This window comes from Misgurnus anguillicaudatus, chromosome 20, assembly GCF_027580225.2.
Source record: "Misgurnus anguillicaudatus chromosome 20, ASM2758022v2, whole genome shotgun sequence".
Lineage (NCBI taxonomy): Eukaryota > Metazoa > Chordata > Actinopteri > Cypriniformes > Cobitidae > Misgurnus > Misgurnus anguillicaudatus.
In genome coordinates, this window is record NC_073356.2 from 17,313,547 (window position 1) to 17,335,457 (window position 21,911).

General features: G+C 38.5%; 1 protein-coding gene across 1 annotated transcript in view; it reads left to right on the forward strand.

The window, feature by feature from the left end:
- The window catches only part of gabbr2 (gamma-aminobutyric acid (GABA) B receptor, 2), a 244,887-nt gene that overhangs the window by 56,169 nt on the left and 166,807 nt on the right, over window positions 1–21,911 (forward strand). Inside the window, exon 2 of the mRNA XM_055219234.2 lies at window positions 1,587–1,724. Within this exon, the coding sequence (XP_055075209.1) occupies window positions 1,587–1,724 (138 nt within the window). The remainder of the gene's footprint in view (window positions 1–1,586; window positions 1,725–21,911) is intronic.

A 21,911-nucleotide genomic window follows, 5' to 3' on the forward strand; every position in this document is an offset into this window, starting at 1 on the left:
TTTACATGGATTTTTAGTATACCATGAATATTGTTTATTTTTGTTCAACCAAGTCGTTGTACTCGGAGTCGGGCTAACGTCCACGCTAGCTGCTATATGTTTTGCATTGAGATGATACTTGAGGCTCGATGTGCTGCGGTGATATGTGAATTCCTTGTTGCATAGCTTAAACACAACCATGCTCTTATCGAAGCTTCCATCTGTTCTTTTTTATAAAAAAAAAATTCCCATCCACGGGGCCAACCAAAGCGATCTCATCAGCTTCTTCGTTCGTGTTCACTGTGGTTTGTTGTTGTCTGAAGTCATGTACGCTAGTTGGCGCTCCAGTATAATCGGTCCGCCGAAACTCATCCAATCAGAAATGTTCCGCGGTGCAAAAATAAGTGTGATTAAAATGCATTAAAAATGTTTAACGCGTTATTTTTTGTGTAATTAATTAATCTTAATTAACGCGTTAAAGTCCCGGCCCTAGTTCATTTACATGTGCATTCCGTATAATCTAAACCAAGCGTCTGCGCAAGCGCACAGCCAGGGTTACCAGATTTGCGTATCAAAACAACCCCAATGGACATTTAAAACTAGCCCAAAAGCAGATTATTTAGAGCCCATCAATAACTAATCAACAAAATCCTTCAATATTTAACCCGCAGAAAAAAATCAACTCATGGAAACAGTTTGAAAGTAGCCCAAATCTGAACTTCTCCAAAAGCTGTGGACTTGGCAATGCAGCACACATCTCTCATCGAGTTCACGCCTTATCTCTGGATAAATGTACAAAGTCAAAGTTGAAGGGGAGAAAGTTGTTCTTATAAAGTTTTCAGATATAAGCAAAGAAAACACTTTTTTGAAAGGCACAATGCTATTTCATCCCTATTTTCATTCATGTAATGTTATGAAAGTGCAGAATGTACAGCGCTTGACCCCATTACTTTAAAAATGCGTGTTGTTATTGCATGTTTCTGTGACGAGAATCATATGATATCTAAATAAGATAAATATAAGGCCAATTCTCCAACAAAAGGCTGCATCCTCCTGAGGTCGCATATGAAGGCAGCATACATCATCAAGCCTGCTTTATTTAAGTTAACTGGGCATTACATTCGCAAGTCATAAGCATTACAACAATTTATGAGTAACTAAGTATCATAGTAAACTTCATAATTGTTAATATAATGAAATATGACAGTCTTTATGATGTATTCAGCCTCCGAAGGATGCATCCTTCCTATTGAGAAACGGCCTAAGACGTGAACTTATGCACATTTGTTCTGCGCAATGTATTTTTGAAATATTACGATTCACGTTGTTTACATGCGTACTTCTCTCCTGATTATGGGATCGCAGATTGGACAACAGCACCCATTTCAATACAATCGAAAATTGGATCCGATCGACCGTAATCGTATTGATTAAGGTGTTTACATGAAGGCTTTTCAATGTAATTGAGTCATCAATACGATTAAAATCGTATTATTTTGTTGCATGTAAACGTACCTACTGTGATTGACGTTACTGTTCTATCTGTAGAGTTTATTCTTAGACTTAATTTTCATTCTCTCTCTTTCTCTCTCTTTCTCTCTCTCCAGTGTGACAATGCAAAGGGATTGCGGGCCTTCTTTGATGCAATCTGCTACGGTCCAAAGCATTTGATGATCTTTGGAGGAGTTTGTCCATCAGTGACTTCAATCATCGCCGAATCTTTAGAGGGTTGGAACCTCGTACAGGTTTGTGCCAATATGTAATCCATTGCTATTTCAGAACTATGCAAGTTTGTGATATTAGTTTTGCGTTACAGTATAACTTTTAAAGTTCATTTTGTTGTTTTCTTTTGGTTTCTTTGAGAGAGTATATGTATAAATTGGAGCAAAATATTTGCACTAATGACTTCCTCTGTGACATAAATAAAAACTAAGATTTTACATGAAAGATCTGCAAAGCTTGGCCAGAAACCTACTGTGATCTCAACGCTGATAAAGAGTGGAAAAATGAGTAAACTTCTCCCTGAGGTTTTCAGATATTACAGAGGCTTCTTTCTTAAGCAGAGCCGAGGGGGTGTTAATACTGTGATTTTAACAGGAAGTCAGCATGGGGTTTTTCTAAGCTTATCTTACTTCTTTGCCAAATCTAGTGATGTCTCTAATCTGTGTATTAGTGAATCATTGACAAAAGTTGTATAGTTACCTTGCCATTGGCTCACATGTCTTGAGGAAGTCTTTCGGATGATGGGCATGCTGGAGTATAAAGAAAATGGCACTGAAGCTGTGTCCCAATTCGAAGGGTGCGACCTTCTAAGGATGCCAACACAGAAGGCGAGCACTCGATCTTTAAAGTTCGCAGCCTGCGAAGTTCACAAAGAGAACTGAAATGAGACAGTCTAGCCTTCGGAGGATCCATAATTTACGTTAAATGCTGCACGCGCCCACTGCGGAGATGTTTCTGACTTATTAAAATAAATATGAAACCAGAAAAATATTAATTTTATTTGAAAAAATATGACACGTTGATAGATTAAACTAACCAACAACCTTAGAAATATAAACAACATAAAATATCCCGTCGTTACATTCAGCCGTTACAGGTGCGCTATGAATCTCGGGATAGCCTAGGCTGTGAAGGATCCATTCGTTCTCTCCTTAACAGCGTGGAGAAATAAGAAAGCATTTTGAGGCTTCATTTTAAGCAGCCTTCGAAGCAGCCTTACTAGCCTTAAGTCACGCTGCTGTGACGCAATCGGTCTTAGAATACGTCCTTCGAAGGTCACAGCCTTCGAATTTGGACACAGCTTGAGTAAACCCCTCTTGGCACATGCACATTCACTTTTGTATTGGCAAATGTTCTGAACGGTCAGCCTCAGAACCAGCTATTATTTCACAAGATAACCTGGTGGTTCTCCAAAGCTATTTTACAAAAGTCGCCTGTTACCACAAGAGTATCAGGAACTTTCAGTACACTCTAAAAAATGGGTTATTTTCAACCCGGTGTTGAGTCAAAAAATTATGACCCCAACCCGTTGGGTTGTAATTTAAATGCTGGTTTGTTTCAACAAAAAAAGAATGGGTTGTTTTAACCCATTTTTGGGTCAAATGTCCATTTTTTACCCAATGCTGGGGTAAAATAGAGTGTATTGTATATACAGTAGTTGTAAATAAAATACACTCTAAAAATGGCTAGGTTATTTTTGACCCATAATGGGTAAATATTGGATAGAAGACATGCTGGGTTAAAAAATACCCCATTTGTGTTCTGTCCAATATTGACCCATTTTGGGTCAAAAATAACCCAGACATTTTTAGAGTGTATGGACAGACTAAATAGTTGGAAAATGATAGTGATTTGGTCACACACTATAAAAATGCTGGGTAAATATTGGACAGAAGACAGAATAAACCTGCACTAAAAATGCTGGGTCAAACATTGACAAACCAAGTTATTGGGTTAAGTAACCCAGAAAATGTATATATTTGACCCAAATGGGTAAAAACAACCCAACATATAGATTAAACAACAGCCATAGATTGTAAAAATATGGATGTAGTGTCCATGATGTCACCTGTAGGTTTGTGAAGAGAATTTTTGAAGCCAATAGTTAGAGGATCCATCTTGGCAACTCGCCACCGCGTATCAGAACTATAACGCTTTATATTACAAAAATTCACCCCTTCAAAATTGTCATGAAGGGCAAAATTAGCTATATAGACCAAAAACACTTTTTGGTCCAGGCTGTAAACATATTTTTTTTGCCGTAAAGTTGGGCATTAACATAGGGGGTCAATGGGATTGGCCTTTTGAAACCAGTCTCTAGCAGCCAGTCGATGAATTGCAGTTTATGTCACATCCGTATTGGCTTCACGAGAGAGATCATAAGGTGTAAGTTTTCCTCTTATTACCAACCCAACGGGATGGGTTAAAAATAACCTAGCATTTTTTTTTAAATATTGTAAGTTGAGTTGTTTCCAGTTGTATCTACATTTTCAAAAATATTTGCTCTTGTTTGACATCTATTTAAATGCCTTTTTAACATGTTACAGTAAATCTTTAAGATTCCTTTTCTACTCAGACTCATTATTTTGTATAATATTTTCACAAATGCTTAATCTGATGTCAGGAAATTGAAAAACCAATTAATTTCAATTAATTAGCTTATTTTACTGCCAGCAAAGTTTTAAGTTCTAAAAGTTACAGTCTTTTTCATTTACATTTGAGACAGTAATGACTTAGAGACATATAACAGAACACTTTTGACATTAAACTAATTATTGGTGAGAGGGGTCTGTTTCTTCCCGAGGGTTTGAAGTGGTGGATAATCTTACAAAAATCCTAATTTGTGGACTAATCTCACATTAACCCCAGTTGAGTAGATCTCTAATTAGCCAGAGTGATGGGAAGTGAACACATACACAGTGGGATTAGAAGTGACACGCTTCACAAGGGCCTTATATGACAAAATAAAACACAAACAAATGATGCGAGTGGGACTAAATCATTAACGCTTTTGCAAATCCATGTGGGTGTGGACATAAACGGGTTGTGGTGTCCTCGTCGTGCGAGACCGATCCATGCAGACACTGTTCACAGCTGGACCACCTCATGCATGCTTTACTGGAAATGCCTTCAATGATGAAGAGACATCTAGTGCTAGATTTATGGCAGTCTGATGAGGCAATAAGCACCAGGTGCACCCTGTTAAGCTCTTCTAGCCGCGCTCCATTTCCACTCCCCTCCCTTCGGCCGCACAGCGCTGATATGAGCCAGAGTGGATGGCTGGAGTGCCGATAGTTGGAGGTTCCTCTGTAACACCTGCTTTACTTTACGGAAGAGACGAACTACGGGTGGGCTATCTTCCTAAAAAAGCATATCACGATCTTTATAACAGAGATTCACGATCTATGATTTACATTGTGATTTTCTTTACATTTTTTAAATCCAGGGTGAAACATGCCCATATGGCCTTATTATTTAGTTTAAAGAAAAACACCACCATTTTTCAATATTTTACTATGTTCTTACCTCAACTTAGACAAATTAATACATACCTATCTTTACTCAATGCGTGCACTTTGTACAGCGCATTGTGAATGTGTTAGCATTTAGCCTAGCCCCATTCATTCCTTAGGATCCAAACAGGGATGAATTTAGAAGCCACCAAACACTTCCATGTTTTCCCTATTTAAAGACTACAAGGTTACATGAGAAGTTACACGAGTAAGTATGGTGGCACAAAATAAAATGTGGCGATTTATTAAGCGGATAAAAAATGAGAACTATATTGTATGGCGGAAGAACATTTGGTTTGCAGCGCAGTAACAACATCACTCCCCCTCTGACTGAGTTTGAGCGAGAGGCTGGGAGTATACAGGAATGATGATGTTACTGCGGCAGAGGTCGACTGCATGTATTCACGATGGGGCAAGTTATTAATTTATTAGCAGTGCATCATTTTTTATTTAAGCACAAGCAGCAAGGGCATTAAGATGACGTCGAGCCCCATATATGGTAAAGAAACCGTCAGCGGAAACAGCTAGATGCTCAGTCCTGTTGGTTTAATATTCACTACGTCACAATTTATTCGTCAGAGAGCAAAGAAACAGTGCTTAGTTTGTGCTCGTTTTGCTCGTTCCTGCAGTTATAAACATCACCAGTCATTAATAAATTACTAGATAAACCTAAAAAACAATTCTAGGTGAGAAAAACCCTGTTATAATCATGATCATACATACATGTAAAGTGTGCATCAGTCTTTTATGTGTTGTGCTGTCGACAGCCTAAAACTGCTGACGACATTAAGGGGGTCGCACACCGTACGAGAAGCCCCACATAGCGCCATGAATCTAAAAACAGAACACATTATTTTCTATGAATTGTACGCACACTGGTGGCGGCTGTCGCCGGCTGTCCGCTGTGTCTCAGGACAGTGCTCAAATCTCAAATCTGTGTCATATTTGTCCCAAATCGTTAGCGATTAACATATTTTGGAGTAGACGCTATCTGACTAAGCTCGGGCTATTTAATGTGCACTTCCCGTGTACAATACCTCCAAGTTGTCCTAGACGCGACGTGGCGCTTCTTGTCCGGTGTGAAACCCCCTTTAGTCTCTTTCCATTATTTGTTTTATTTGTAATTGTTAACTCCTCTAACTAGTCCTGCACGATTAATCGTTTTTTAACCGAAATCGCGATTTGAAGCGGTGCAATTTTTGAATCGCAAGAGCTGCAATTATTTTAATGTAAAGTGTGCATCAGTCTTTTATGTGTTGTGCTGTCGACAGCCTAAAACTGCTGACGACATTAAGGGGGTCGCACACCGTACGAGAAGCCCCACATAGCGCCATGAATCTAAAAACAGAACACATTATTTTCTATGAATTGTACGCACACTGGTGGCGGCTGTCGCCGGCTGTCCGCTGTGTCTCAGGACAGTGCTCAAATCTCAAATCTGTGTCATATTTGTCCCAAATCGTTAGCGATTAACATATTTTGGAGTAGACGCTATCTGACTAAGCTCGGGCTATTTAATGTGCACTTCCCGTGTACAATACCTCCAAGTTGTCCTAGACGCGACGTGGCGCTTCTTGTCTGGTGTGAAACCCCCTTTAGTCTCTTTCCATTATTTGTTTTATTTGTAATTGTTAACTCCTCTAACTAGTCCTGCACGATTAATCGTTTTTTAACCGAAATCGCGATTTGAAGCGGTGCAATTTTCGAATCGCAAGAGCTGCAATTATTTTAATTCAGAACCATCAAATATAACAATCATCTAGTACGCAGTTTTTGACAGTTTTTGACAGTTTTGACAGTTTGCTTCATGCGCATTTTACGTTTGATGCAGTTTAACCAATAGTTCAAAAAGTAATTATACTGAAGTCGTTTTACATTTGTTTAAAATTCCACCTGGTATTTATAGACCACACTTGTGAGTTATTGACCACAGCTAAAATATATCTCTAAAACATCTTTAAAAAAAGTTTTTTTTCTGAAAAAAATGTACTTTCGCCCTTGCTCTCCCCTACTTTAGATCACGAGATCACGATCTATACGATTTGCTTAAAAAGTGGATTGTGGACGTCTCCAAGATCGATCAACACCCACCCTTAAGACGAACGTTGTGTTGAAAACATCAAAACCACATCAACACTAAGATGCTGTACCTTTATTTTTCAATTAAGAGAAATGAGAAATCGTTTGATGAGAATGGGAGATGGCGTAGAAATGCCGCTTGGTTGATGGATTGTGTAATTATTTCTAATGAAAGCATCAGACAGTTGCGAGTGCCAAAACCGAGCGGCGGTGAACGGTCGTGTTTTCACCGATGATTGTGCCAATATGCAAACAGCCCCAGAGTAAACTTGTGACCTCAAGAGTCATTGAAATCCGTTAGGATGTGAGTTTTATGCCGTGCCATACTGTGTAATTAAATAGTGCCGAGCTTTGTGCTTTCTCGAATCATCACTTGGCATTCAGTGGCTTTGAATGGCTCCTCTGTTATGAAGTGGCTTACATCAGTGCTTGCGATGTGAGGAGATATTAACATGACTTGAGTGCTTTGAATCAAATTGAATGTCACCCCGACTATGAGAGAATGATTATTTTCAGCTGAGACATTCCTCTCTCCCTAAGCTCCCAGATGAAATTGTGTCCTGTGATAGTCATCTTAGTATCAGAGGAAAACGATAAACAGGGGAATGCAGCTTTGTATTATGCAGCTGATAGGCAGGTCTTGTTGTCCACCAGATGCATTTACGCTGTGAAGTTATTGTTATCTTTAACTAGCCCCCATCTTCGCCCTGATGAAGATAATAATGGCCATTACATCTTAATAAAAGTCAGGCTAAGACTATTGCACATGCAATGCCAATCTGCAATTAGATATTTACAGTAAAACCTTTCCTTAATAGTGATAAAGATAAGAAATTAAATCACTTTATTATTTCTCATTGACAGCATTGAGATTAGATGGAGTATGCAATATTGTATGTCTCCTAAGAAATCTCAACAATATCAACGACTGGTCAGATTTATCAATATGCCAATGTCTGCATTTAAATCTCATACATATTCAAATCTTCTTACAAATGATGTGAGCTGTTCGTTTAATTGTATAGAGACAGAGCGCAGTTATGCTAATTTGAAAACCACGCCCACCAAGGGAAAAACTACACTGTAAAAAATTTGCTGTAATTTTGCAGCTGGTTGCCAGTAACTTACTGTAGAAGATAAAGTCAAAAAATGTTTCATGTTCATTTAACTTTGAACAAGATGTTGCCAGTAAACAACATAAATGTAAAATCTACAGTAAGTTACTGGCAGCTAGTTGCCAGTAATACCCAGTAATACTGTAATTTCTACAGAAATTTTTTACAGTGTATCCATCCGTCTCCATTTACTTTGCATTACGCGAGGCTGCCTCATTGTCATTTCTGGCTTATAACATAAAAATACAGAATAAAAGCTTCTGTGTGACAAGGTGTACAGCTAACAAGCTAAAAAACCCAGAAATACGTCAATGAATTTGCACAATGAATTTGCAAAATACGTCAATGAATGAACAAAATTTTTTTTTAAAAGCTGTCGACCCCCCAAAAAAGGAGCGTTTAAAGACACAAAAGTGTTTCCCTCCAGTGGGTGTAGTTCTAATAATAGTAGTACTATGAAAAGTTGCCGGTATCCACTTTTGTGTCTTTTAACGCTCGTTTTTTTTGGGGTCGACAGCTTATAAAATTTTATTTCTTGGTGTTTTAGCTTGTTAGCTGTACACCTTGTCACACAGCAGATTTTAGACATTATTCTTTTTTTGTTATAAGCCAGAAAGGACAAGGAGGCAGCCTCACAGGAAGCAGCAATACAAAGTCAATGGAGACGGATGGATTGTTTTCACCCCCGGTGGGCGTGGTTTTCAGGTTATGACATGTCGCACTCTGTCTCTATAGGTTTATGCACCTACTTTTTCATAACTATGTTAATTTTTGCAATCTTCATTAAGTTCATAAGCTTTGAAAGAGCAGATTCTGAGCAATACAATTTTACTGTGGGTTGAGTTCCCTTACCAAAATAAACCATGATTTTTATTGATTGGTTTTACTAGAGTAATCATGGTTTTCCTGCATTATGTTTCTCCATGTTAACCAAATAACATCTGTTTAAGTGTCAAAACTGCTGTACTTTTCATTTTTCAGTGTAGCTTGATTCAGGCCAGGCATTTTGTTGATGGAGTCCATCTGTTTGGGAAGTATAATTGGCAAAGACAGAATGGATTTAGGGATGGTTCTCAAACATATTGAGCTGAGAACCTGCAAATCTTAAAGGGACACCACTTTTTTAAAAATAAGCTTGTTTTCCAGCTCCACTAGAGTTAAACATTTGATTTTTACCTTTTTGAAATCCATTCAGCTGATCTCTGGGTCTGGCGGTGCCACTTCTAGCATAGCTTAGCATAATCCATTGAATCTGATTAGACTATTAGCATCGCGCTAAAAATAGAGTTTTAAAATTTTTCCGATTTAAAACTTGGTTCTTCTGTGATTACATCGTGTACTAAGACTGACAGAAAATTAAGAGTTGCGATTTTCTAGGCAGATATATGACTAGGAACTATAGATGGGTTGCAAGTTTACAAACATTGCAGGGTGCGCGCGCATCCAGGAGGCAGAAAGCCTGATTGGTGAGCTGATCCGCTACTGCAACAACCTTAATTATTGAAGCGTTCTTTATTGTTTGTATATAAATAAGACTTGATTTTAGTTGGATCTGTTTTTCTGTCTTTATTTTTGCAGTGTTACTGTGATACATATATGAATTATAATGTTATAATTATAATGCTAGTAACGTAATAGTCGCATCTACTGGTATGTTAACATCAGGCACACAGCACTGACTCTGTTGGTACTATTTTCCACGCAACAATTCCTTGGCATTTTGACTTACAGACACCGCTACTAGCATACAACACAATGCACTTCTCTTCTTTCTGCCTCTCGGTTGCGCGCGCAACCAGTTAGTGACTTCACCGTGCAACCCGTCTATACTCTCATTCTGGCATAATAATCAAGGACTTTGCTGATGTAACATGGCTGCAGCAGGCGTAGTGATATTACGCACTGCCAGAAAATAGTCCCCTGCTATTGAAAGTGACTAAGGAGACTATTTTCGTTTGCTGCGTAATATCACTACGCCTGCTGCAGCCATGTTACATCAGCAAAGTCCTTACGCCAGAATGAGAGTATAGTTCCTAGTCACATATCTGCCTAGAAAATCGCAACTCTTAATTTTCTGTCAGTCTTAGTACAGGATGTAAATACAGAAGAGTCAAGTTTTAAATAGGAAGAATATAAAAACTGTTTGGTTACTTTTTAGAGCGATGCTAATGGTCTAATCAGATTCAATGGATTATGCTAAGCTATACTAAAAGTGGCACCGCCAGATCAGCTGAATGGATTTCAAAAGGGTAAAAATCAAATGTTTAACTCTAGGGGAGCTGGAAAATGAGTATATTTTCAAAATTGTGGAGAGTCCCTTTAATCTGGCTTGTTTCCCAATTTTTGCACTCTTGAAACTCTACCTGTCAAATCAAATTTTTGTCTGTTTTTGTCAACTGCACTTCCACATTCCTCGTTTAGCTTGGCTGTTAGGTTCATACGGCTCAATGATTCTCTTATGCCATCATAGTAAGCGTCACAGTCTCAAAATTAGGCCAGCAGTAGTATAAATAGGCCGCGTTTTTATGATTTAGAGATTTTTACATGGGCGTCTCCTCTTGCGCTTGAATTATTCCTACTATTGTTGAGATCCAAGCAGTATATCTTCGAGCTTGTCAGCTGCTCCCAGCCGGGCATGTGCCAAAACCAGACTGCTGTCAGAGCGCTTCAGCAGGCGTTGTCTTCCTCTTTGACGTCAACGAAGGAGTGAGAAGAACAGTCAACTCCCAAAGGCTCTTTACGTACGGCCGTTTCCTAGACTATCAGAGAGAAGTAAGCACAGCAGGATAACACAGGGTCTAAAACATTTTCGTAAAGTGAGCATGGAAATATGTATAAATGAAAGTATTGAAACAGTCAAGGAGGACAAAGTATGTATCATTATGCTTTTAGTTTTAAGGAATATCTAAACCCTCCCCCTGGTTGTTTTGCATTTGCTCATGAAACCCAAAAAGTGAGGCAGTTTTGTTGGATATCCTAAGAATCGCTTTTTTTTCGAGCTTATTAATGAATGTAAGTTGACACAACGGAGGCGGTCATCTTTAGACCATGTCAGATACGGTTCTGGCTCAATGTTAAAGGCCTGAGGAATTCAATTTGTGCACCAGCACACATGTATACCTCTCACATTTCGCTGTGGGTGTTACCGTGATCAGTTTGTGGGTACCATCTGCCCTCAGATTTATGTAACAACCGATCCACAAGCAGCTCTCACACGTACAGTACCGCCTATGAGTCATGTCCCATGATGCCCCAGAATGGTATTAGCGATAGGTTCACACTCTCCCTACCCGCTTGTTCACGGAGGTCTCAGCGAAAGCTGGAATAAGAAACGGCTCTGTTTGTAATCTTTAATGTCACACAATTTAATCTTGGCTCGTGTGTACATGTATATGGATGTTGCGTGGTCCACTCTGTGCTGTTGAATAATGGAGGATTTGGCATGTAGTTTAAAAGGTCTCTGCCAACGACTCTGCTCCAAAAGTGGACCAACTTTGTCGATCAATTAGCTGTTAGTAGTGAATATTTCATTATCTGCGAATTATCAGCCCGTTATAGATCGTGTGAGCCAGAAAGGGTTTTTATAGCATCATAAAGCTTTCAAAGCTTAATGTGTTGGGACCTGCTTCCCTGTTTTTGGAGAAATAATGGTATCCATATACAGCTCTGTTATAATTTAAGCAACTACAGTAACATCACAAAACTCGATTATTTGAGGACTGAAATAAAAGCAGAACCGCTCACATAGCTGACCAGAACTTCTCATCATGAATTTTCCCATTATGCTGTGTGGTTTACTGAATGTTGACATGCTTTAATTACAATAGCCTTGTAGTTTTTCAGTCCCATGTAGCTGTGATGCAACACTGGGCAGAATCCGGCGAGAGGCCGAAACTGATCAAATGCAGCACACTATAGGGAATTCATTTATGACTACTGCACAACATCAGTTGTGTCCACACTCAGCTCTCTCTCTCTTCCTTTCTTTTGTCTCAACATTATTTGATTCTTTCAGAAAAGTAAAGCTAGTTTTGCTGCAGTTTCTCGGCGCGCCATTGTAAACTCCTAAATAAAACATGCGCTGCTGCTGTGCTCGGCTCACTAACGTCAAACCCTTTCTTGTTCACTATCCATTTTTCATAGGCTCCAAGTTAAAAAAAATCACAGGTTGCAGGCTAGGCATTTGACAAACATGACCTAAATGAATGACTCTGTGCCAACCGAAAGTTCATCTAAAACTGTCCAGTGTTTCTAATTAATAATGGTAGAAGTTAAGTCAAGTCTGGTTTAGTCTGGTCTGGTCTGTCGGTGGCAGCCAATGTTGGAAGCAACAATAAATGCCAGCCAACACACAAACTAAACTAGTTTATACTTTGATATAAATGTGTAAGGTGTTTAGTGCCTTACAAAATGACTGCAGTTAACCAAAAATTGTAGTGATGTATGTGGGATCAAGAGATAATCCTCTAGTGTTTATATTGAGCTTTTCCCATAATGTCGGAATCAAAACATAGGGATGTAATTGATGGTTAACATCTCTCTTATACTCAGACAAACTCACACTTTCATTTGTAGTTTGCCAACACCGTTATTTTTTAATCAATCTTAGGCTAAACTTTCAGCTAGGTGTGTTGAGGGCAGTGGCGGCTCGTCATCTGAGGGGCGCAAATTCAAAATAAGTGTTCGGAGTGTCATGTGTGTTTTCTTCTGTTTTCAAAATATGTGTTTGTTGTGTCATATGAACCATGTGCATCACGTGTTTTGTCAAAATAAGTGCCTGCTGCACACGCCTCAAAACCGTTTATGTTAAAAGAGACGCTCACGTTCACAAAATACATGCAAGACACTCCCTTAACAGTAAACTCTGATTACGCATGAGATTATGCGAGTATCTGGCAAATGCGAGCGTCTCTTATATCATAAACCTTTTAGACGCATCTGCAGCAGTCACTTATTTTGACAAAACGCGTGATGCACATAGGATCACTCGACACGCAGAACACATATTTTGAAATTACGAACCACACACGTGACGGGCTACATACATGCTATGACGAACTTCACATTTACCGGCCGCCACTGGTTGAGGGTTAAACTCTGCAGGACACTGGCCCTCCAGGACCGAGTTTGGACCGAGTTTTAGGTGAATGAATGAATACTGCAATACTTTCATACTGCCTAGAAGCACAGAATCAGAGAAAATAATAAAATGTCCACATGTGAGGTGCACTACAGTATATCTGCAGTGAGATCTCACAGTGAGTGTGTACTCATCTCTGAGAGCAGTGTGTCCGGTTTACACTCATTAGGCACATTAGTAGATGCTCCGATGTGCCGCTATGTGGATGTACTGTTCTCAATACGGCAGCCTTTACCCTGAACCACCACCAGTGCTATCTCTATACAGTACATGACTGGTTATAGTGATGAGGTTATGTGTATGCTGTTTAGGACGACAGAAGGATCAAGGATGTATTGCATCAAGTGCATTTTCTCTGTTCGCTTCAGAAGACCACCACATAAGGCAAGAACTCATTAGATTGAGGGTTGAGAGTGTCCAATTAAATTGAATTTAAAATGAAGAGAGTGGTTTTCATAAAGCCTTTGCTCATGCTGCAGTATTCTTTGCTCAATACAATGGTAACAGAGTAGTGTATGATTGACTGTATATAGAAAATGTTTTATTCAAAGGGATACTGTAGTTCACCCAAAAATGAAAATTGTGTAATTTACTCACACTCATATTGTTTTAAACCTGCATGAGTTTCTTTATTTTGTTAAACACAAAAGAATATATGAAGAGTTTGGCTCCAAAACGCCATAAACGGCATTTTTTTTAAAAAATATATCGCCAAAATGTTTAATTGTACTCAAAATCCGATATCCAATGTGTTATTCTGTCATCTTTTTTCCCAAACCGCGATAAACAGCAGTCCTCCTTTTCTACAGAATGCAATGAATCCGCTTAACCAATCACATCGCACCATTCCACGCATTGTAAACATTAAAAACACATTTTTACTGAAATTAGTCAAAATAGATTTATTGCGTTTTGGAACCAAACTCTTCATATTTTGATAAATGATGGTAAGCACACATTGATGGTACACATTGACTTCCATAGTAGGAAAAACAAACATAATGGGCACTTTTAACTGTGTGCTTACCAGCACAAAAAAGAAACTCATATAGGTTCAGAACAAGTAAATGATCACACAATTTTCATTATTGGGTGAACAGCCAAGTGCACATGGCTGAAGGTTTTGTTCGTATATTTTTTTAGCCTTGTTCTCATGCTGTGTTTTTATTTTTTTAGAAATTGGCTTTGATATTTTTTATTTAGGTCACATTTTCTGCATCACTTTAAGGAGCTGCAGTATGAATTATTTACTGGTGGAAAAAGGGCTTTGAACAAGGAAATACCACAATGAATGGATCCTGTGATTGTTGCATATCCGAAACAAGCCTGCTTTAATTATACAAAATCAAATATGTTTATATCTGTCAACACATTTTAGTCACAGTGTGTGTGTTAGCATGTCGGTTATGCCCAAAATGGATGTAGTTTTGACACATTTACATGCACATTAATGCATTTGGCAGACACTTTTATCCAAACGACTTACAGTGCATTCAAGCATTTTATCAGTAACCAATTTAAGAGTTTATATAATTTTAAAGAATAATTAAAAACATTGAAAAAATTGACTATAGCATGATGCAGTCAAAAATATTGTATGTCTACATAAAGCACTATATAGTGCATAAAATGGTCGCCTTATACATTGCAATATAATGCTTTCTAATGCAGCTTCTGCACTCTATAAAGGATGTGTACATTTTTTACACATTTTTGTGTTATGCTACAGTATTTAACACATTGTTTAATTTTTTTAATAAATAAAAGTGACATTACAAGATGTGTTAGAAGTAACGCAAAATGTGTCCAATAATAACACAGTGATGTGTTTAGTTTGGGACAAATCATTTAAGGCCAGATTTACTAAACGGGGCATATTAGCATAAGAGCGCAATTCCAAAAAAAGAGCAGATGGGAGTGGTAACATCTGTGGTTTATTTACTAAAAAGGCGCAAATTAAGTAACACAGGCGCAAAAGCTGATTTCCATAATGACCAACAACAAACTACTAAGAGCAGCGCAAATTACTTCAGGGTCGCAAATACCTGAAGAGGTGACCTACTAACGCCTGGTTCAGCACCATGGACATCGCAGCTAAAAATTTGCGTTGTTAAATCCCAGCCAACGAAGCAATAGAACACTAAAAAGTTTCCTCTTTCAAATAAAAAAATAACATGGCTTGGCAAACAATATTTTTGATTCATATTTTCCTCCGGCATTCAAAATAAACTGTTACGTGTGGAAAAACCCATCTGCCTTGCACGGGTCTGTTGAATGCTGCATTCTGATTGGCTGAGAAATGTTCTATGGGTGTTGATTATTTTTCTGTAAACCGCACACCTAACTTTTCAGTGTTTCCTCTAGGATTTTTTCCAGCTGTGGCGGCAGGGGGCGCCCATGATGATTATAAATGTACATTTTTTTTTATGTAGAATATAGGCTACAGTAAACTAACATGTTTTTTTTATCATTTTCATGCTGTCATTTACTTTTCCTTATATTTATAGCATATTGCTTTTCTATGTTTGATCTAAACCATATTTTCTTAAAAATACGTTATATAGCTAGTTGGGATATTTCATTGTAGTTTTAATGTAGTGTGCATGCAAGTTCGTGCTCGTGTTTAGCATTACAGTTCCCTGTTGCAAAGTCACGCACAGTCCTGTTTGATAATCCGCACCGCTGTGATTGACCGAACACCCGACCAGTTATCCGACATCATCAGCAGCAATTTTATTCCACACCCGACCCGGTCTCACGCAAATCGCGCAGTTGAATAGAAACCTTTAACGGTCTTCAGACAGATCTTAAACACAAAGCACGGGGCCATTTTAAACGAGTCGAATTTTGGTCTTGGATGTTAGACCCGCATTTTACTCTTGTCTATTGAGTCCCGACCTGCATCTACAACGCAAATGACACGTGAATAGCCTATTATTACACCCGTTACATCCAATATTATGCGGTTCACCCGCAGGTACCCCGACCGTGCTGTTTCGTCTGAAAACAGATAAAACAGTCTCACAGTCTGCCTCAAGTTTTATTACCAACGTTCTTCTCTTCCCACGGGAATAATGTAAGTTTCCTTACAAACAGATTCGACTATTAATGTCTTTCAGTCGCATATGAGCAGTATTCAGTATTTAGATTTTTGTTTTTGGACAAATATTTTATCATTTAATGTGTAACCTAATGTGAGTGTCGATCGGAAGATTGACAGCTGAGCGGTCAGCAGCGCGCTGCGCTTATAGTCTATATTCTGAATAACTAATGACCTGATAAGTTGATTATATGAGTACAGTGATTACAAATGAATGTCCAAAAAACTCCTAATATGTTAAATCGAAAGTTTAATCATGTCTTTTCTCGCAGCCCTGCGCTGCGTCCGTGTATATGCGCCGGTGAACATCATATGCGTGATTACCTTGCACCTTAAATTACCCTAAATTTATAGTCATAAAGATATAGTAAAACAACATTCGAAACTTCAAATTATGTATTTTTATTTGTGTAAACTCACAATAAGGAGAAAAGCTTGTGCTTATTTAAAATCATTAAAAACATGACGTGCCTTCGATCTGCTGCTTTGGTTTTAGAGAGTCACAAAAAAGAACAAACTCAAATACTTTTTTATTCGTTTTGTCAATTTAATAATTCTTTAAGTGTAGCATATTTCGTATAGACTTATTTATTTTATTATTATTTCTCAAAACAGAGACGTAGCCTAATCATCCTCTGTTGATTTAAATCTATTTGTGCATGAAACTAAACCCAGGGAGGAAATTATGATATTTTAGGAGATTTATTTATAAACGAGTGAACGCGAATCCAGAAAATAATTTATTTCTAAGACAGCCAGTCTGGCAGGTCGGACATTTCGGTAGCTTTATTTTGCGAGCTGCGCCGTGGGTTTTGTCTAGAAGGGATACAGCAAATGCCGAAAAGATTTGGAGGTAGGATTATTAGGATGAAAACAGCGGCTCTAGTCTGGCTAAATAAGATACAAATACATCCTACAATCGTGTGAATTTTGTGTTTAGAGTTGGGTTTGGGTGAAGGATTAGGATAAAACAGTGCTCATCTGGCGAGATTTCGTTTGCTGTATCCCTTCTATCCACAACCGCAGGCGTGGCGGGGATGTTTTATGCGCGGCGGCCCGCCACGGTAGAATGTATATAGCGGAAACACTGCTTTTCAAATGTCTTAAAAATAGGCACCAGAGCAATGTTTGTGATAACCGTGGTATAAGCGGAATAATTGACTCCGGTCCTTTGAATTATTTGAAAATAATGCACACTCCGCCTCGCGTCGTGCCGCATTACCACCTTGGTGTGCATTATTTTCTTATAATTCAATGGCCCGTCGTCAATTATTCCTTACAAATACCAGTGATATCGCACATGTAATCATTAGTTAATCTCACTGTGTGAATCATTTAAATCATTTCCTCCCATAAATTTTCCGTCTAAAAAGGAAACTAATGTCCTAATACACACCTACCTCGCTGAAAAAATATTTATTCAATTTACTCATTTTTTTAAGTGGTTGCAATCAATTTATTTAAGCTACATTTAAACAAAAGGTTTTTATTTTTATTTGTTTTTTCAATTTTTTTTTGTTGTTGTTTAAATGTAGCTTAAATAAACTGATTGCAACCACTTACCTTAAAAAATTTAGTAAATTGAATGAATACTTTGTTTCAGTGCAGTCCCTCCAGACAAATGCAATTATGCGATCGCATGATTCAATGCATAATCAGCCAAAGTCCCCATATTTATGCAGGGGCCGCATTTTTTAAATACACTGCACTTTCGCCGCATAAATTGCAGATTTCTGCTTGCAAAATATGCAGGCTTGCATGATTTCATAATCCCCACATTTTTGTAGCAAAAAGTCATATATATCTTAGCAGAAAGTTGCATTTACTTCACACATGCTCAGCCTTGTCCCCTTATGTCATGGGAATGTTAGGAAGTTACGTAATTACGCGACGTGAACATCAATGAAAAGCTGTTCACGCAATTTTGGCAAGTTCCTGCGATTTCATCGCATAAAATTGCATAAATATCCCGCCGCATTTTTTAAAGAAACGTGCCGCAAGATCAGAGATTTTTGCCTGCAACAATCACAAAAAACTGTGTTTTTCTGGATGGACTGACCTACACACCGAAGGAAAGTAAAATCGTGAATCGGACCATTGGTGCCCTTTAACACATCCGTTTTTAGAGTGTGTATGAATTTTTCTTATAAAGAAATCAGTATGAATGTGTCATGTTTTACAAGACATCATTGTTTATTCTCATGGTTTAGAACTGTTACAATTACTTTAAAACAGAATACAATGTGTATTACACACCCTTCTGACTACCCTAATACATTTATATAAATATTTATATTTACATTTATATTATATCAGAGTTACGGTACATTCACACGGGATGGAAGCATTAACGATTGACGGAAGGCTTGTCTGAAGCGTGGCCAATAGACAATCACAGTGGCCACAACACATGCTCCGGTCTTCCATAAACGTAATTGGCTGGCTCTGCTTAGGTTATTTGCATAAGGTGATCTGAATGGCTGACGCACGCGTTGCTGCTTGAAAAGTTGAGAAATGTTAAACTTCTGCCATGAGCAACGGCACTGATGCGGCGACGGATCCACAATTCAGCAACGCATGATGTCACCCATTAAAAGTGAATGGGATGCGTTAACGCTTACGACCCGTGTGAATGTACTGTTACTTTATTCAGTGCAGTAGTCCATCAAGAATCTTCCACTTCCTAAACCACTGAGAGGATGGATTCAGCTGACCAAACTGATGATGTAACACAGACAACAGAAACAGTCACATCTCACTATGAGAAAGTGGAGAAAAGATGAAGACTTGGTTTAGTTTTCACAACATGAGAATGGCAGATAAACCCCCCGAGTGGAGCCGCTGCCTGTGTTTCTACAGTCTTCTGTTTTAAAGCAGCTACATTAAGACTCCAGAGACGTCAGAGATACAATTAATTCTACACTGCTGTGCAAATTAGAGGCTCGGCAAGCATTCTCTGAGCCGATTATCAATGCTGTATTAGTGTCTCTTCATAAAGACAGAATGGAGAAATGTTTTTGCTACAAATCAATCAGTATAGTTCTGTTTAAAAACATACAGCAGTGAACCACCTCGCTTTCTGCACAGGCGACTGCCTAATAATACAGCATCATTACCAAAATTGCCATGCAACCTTATAAGGAATATGGAAAACTACATAACACATTACACAAAAATAACTTTTAGCAGGGGAGACCTGAATAGAGCGCCGCAGTCATGATGTATTTTTAACCCGGGAGTTAGCAGGACACTGGTTCCCTTGCTAAAAAGCCCATTCATTTTCCTATAGACTTTTGGATTATCGCAATAAAAGAACATCTGTGTTTAGCTGTGTTTATGACTTGTTATCTAACAAGATAATCTTCACAGATGAACACGACTTTTATGAATTTTTAAGTTGAAATGCATTAAAGCTGTAGTCTACGATGTTGAAAATCAGTCGAGAAAGCCTGAGACGGTTAGTACGTTTTAAAAAACTCATCCCACCCCTCTGTGCTATAGCAGCACACAGCGCATCTTGTTCAAATTCCGATCGGCTCGAACAGAAACCCGTTAGGCCTATTTAAATTCAAGCACTTTAATAAATATAATTACTTTGACCCATGATACGCGATGATAAACGGCTAACATTCCAATGCCGACATATAAAGATATAAAGATATTTACGTAACACCTCACACCATAAAAGTATAAATAAATGCGTACCTGTAGGGCTGGGCGATATGACCCAAAAAAATTATCGAGAAAATGTTTTCCATATCAGTCGATATCGATAATTATCATGATAAATAACAAATCTTTACTCCTGTCAAATTTAAAGGCAGATTTTTGCTCCTGAATGAAAATTGTAAAAACCAGACAGTTAATAATGGTTTTAAACTACTTTTTATTCAGAACATGACAAATACAAATACTAAAATCTTGTTTTAATGTTCATGCATCTGTATTAAATGTAAATCTATTTTTTATGAAATCAACACATTTCTGACACAAAAGCAGCAGACTACTGTCACTTTAAGAACCAAGACAGACTGCTTTAAGTTTCTATATACTGAGTAACAGCTGTTTATGTTCACTTAAACAAGAAAGAAAACTTAGTTCAGTGATCACGCGTGTGTTATACATATACGAGGCTATACATGCTGATAAATGGATGTCAAGAGTGTCACGTTGCTGTGGGAGCGCACATACGCATACACAATATTCACTGCAGCGGTGGATCTGCTGTTTTTCCTCAGTTTCCTGAATTAGTGAATGTCCTGTTAATATACTTTTAAAGCTGTGCGGACGTGTGCGTGCGCAAGGCGGACGTTGAATGAAAGTACAGTATACTGCACCTATTGTGTCTGCTGTGTTTGACGAACCCTGTTTGCGCGTCCAACATTACACACAAGAAAATGTTTCCGCGCATTTTGATTCCGTGATTCCGTCCGCGTTGTCCGCATCGCGAAAATCATAGGTCTCTACTAATAAATGAATAACTTGCCTCATCTTCCACTCCTTCAAGTCTAACTGACACTGTGATTGTAAAGCAAGAGCGCGTGCCGTATCCGGAAGTGCTCGCGCAACATTACGCACAGTGCGTAAACATTATCGATCACTTATCGAACTGTCCTTATCGTTTTATCGAAAAAGTTTATATCGGTAAAATTATCGTTATCGAATTATCGCCCAGCACTACTGCTCAACAAAAAGTCCACCATGAGCATGTTGTCAGACTGATATAAAGATATTTATGTAACACCTCACACCATAAAAGTATAAATAAATGCGTACCTGCTCAACAAAAAGTCTGCCGTGTCAGCGTCGGTTTTCAATCCCATATCTCCCTGAAGCTTCCTCCAATAGTCAATGGCGGACGCCACGGACCCTATATTAATTCGACTTTGAAAACCACAATAAGTTTGTTAGCATCAGTGATGCGCGGGTTGTTCCAAAATGAGCTGGTGCCTGTGATCACCCGCGATTACCCGTGGTTACGAGTCATCCAAAAATATTTTTTATGATATTCGAATCGCGGTCAGTTGGGTCGTTTGAAATAAAGATGCCAATTAACTATTTTAAACAATTACTACTTTTAAGAAATGCGGGCCAAGAAGCGGGTTGGGTAAAATGTATTTATATAGAGGGTTTACCGCAGCACTTTCCAGTTCGGGCGGCCCGCCTAAGCTGGGAAACCCTACCGCCTGAACTAGGTCATCCCCCCCAAAAAAATTGATGCACAAAAGGCCGTCAAGTGCATCTCGGAGAATAGTGCGGACACGTTTCACACCACGAGCAGACACACGCACCACAAGGCCGAAATGAGAAAGACGTGGTTCGTCATGTCTGGAGGATAGCCAGTTTATAAAACGTGTGTCCGTGAGAACTGTAAGTTGACTTATGTTTTGGGTTTATTTAAGCCTGTTATTGTCTTATAGTTCTTGCTAATTTAAAGTAAGTTAGCTGGTGATTTTGTTGTTTGAGCAACCTGCTAGCTATGC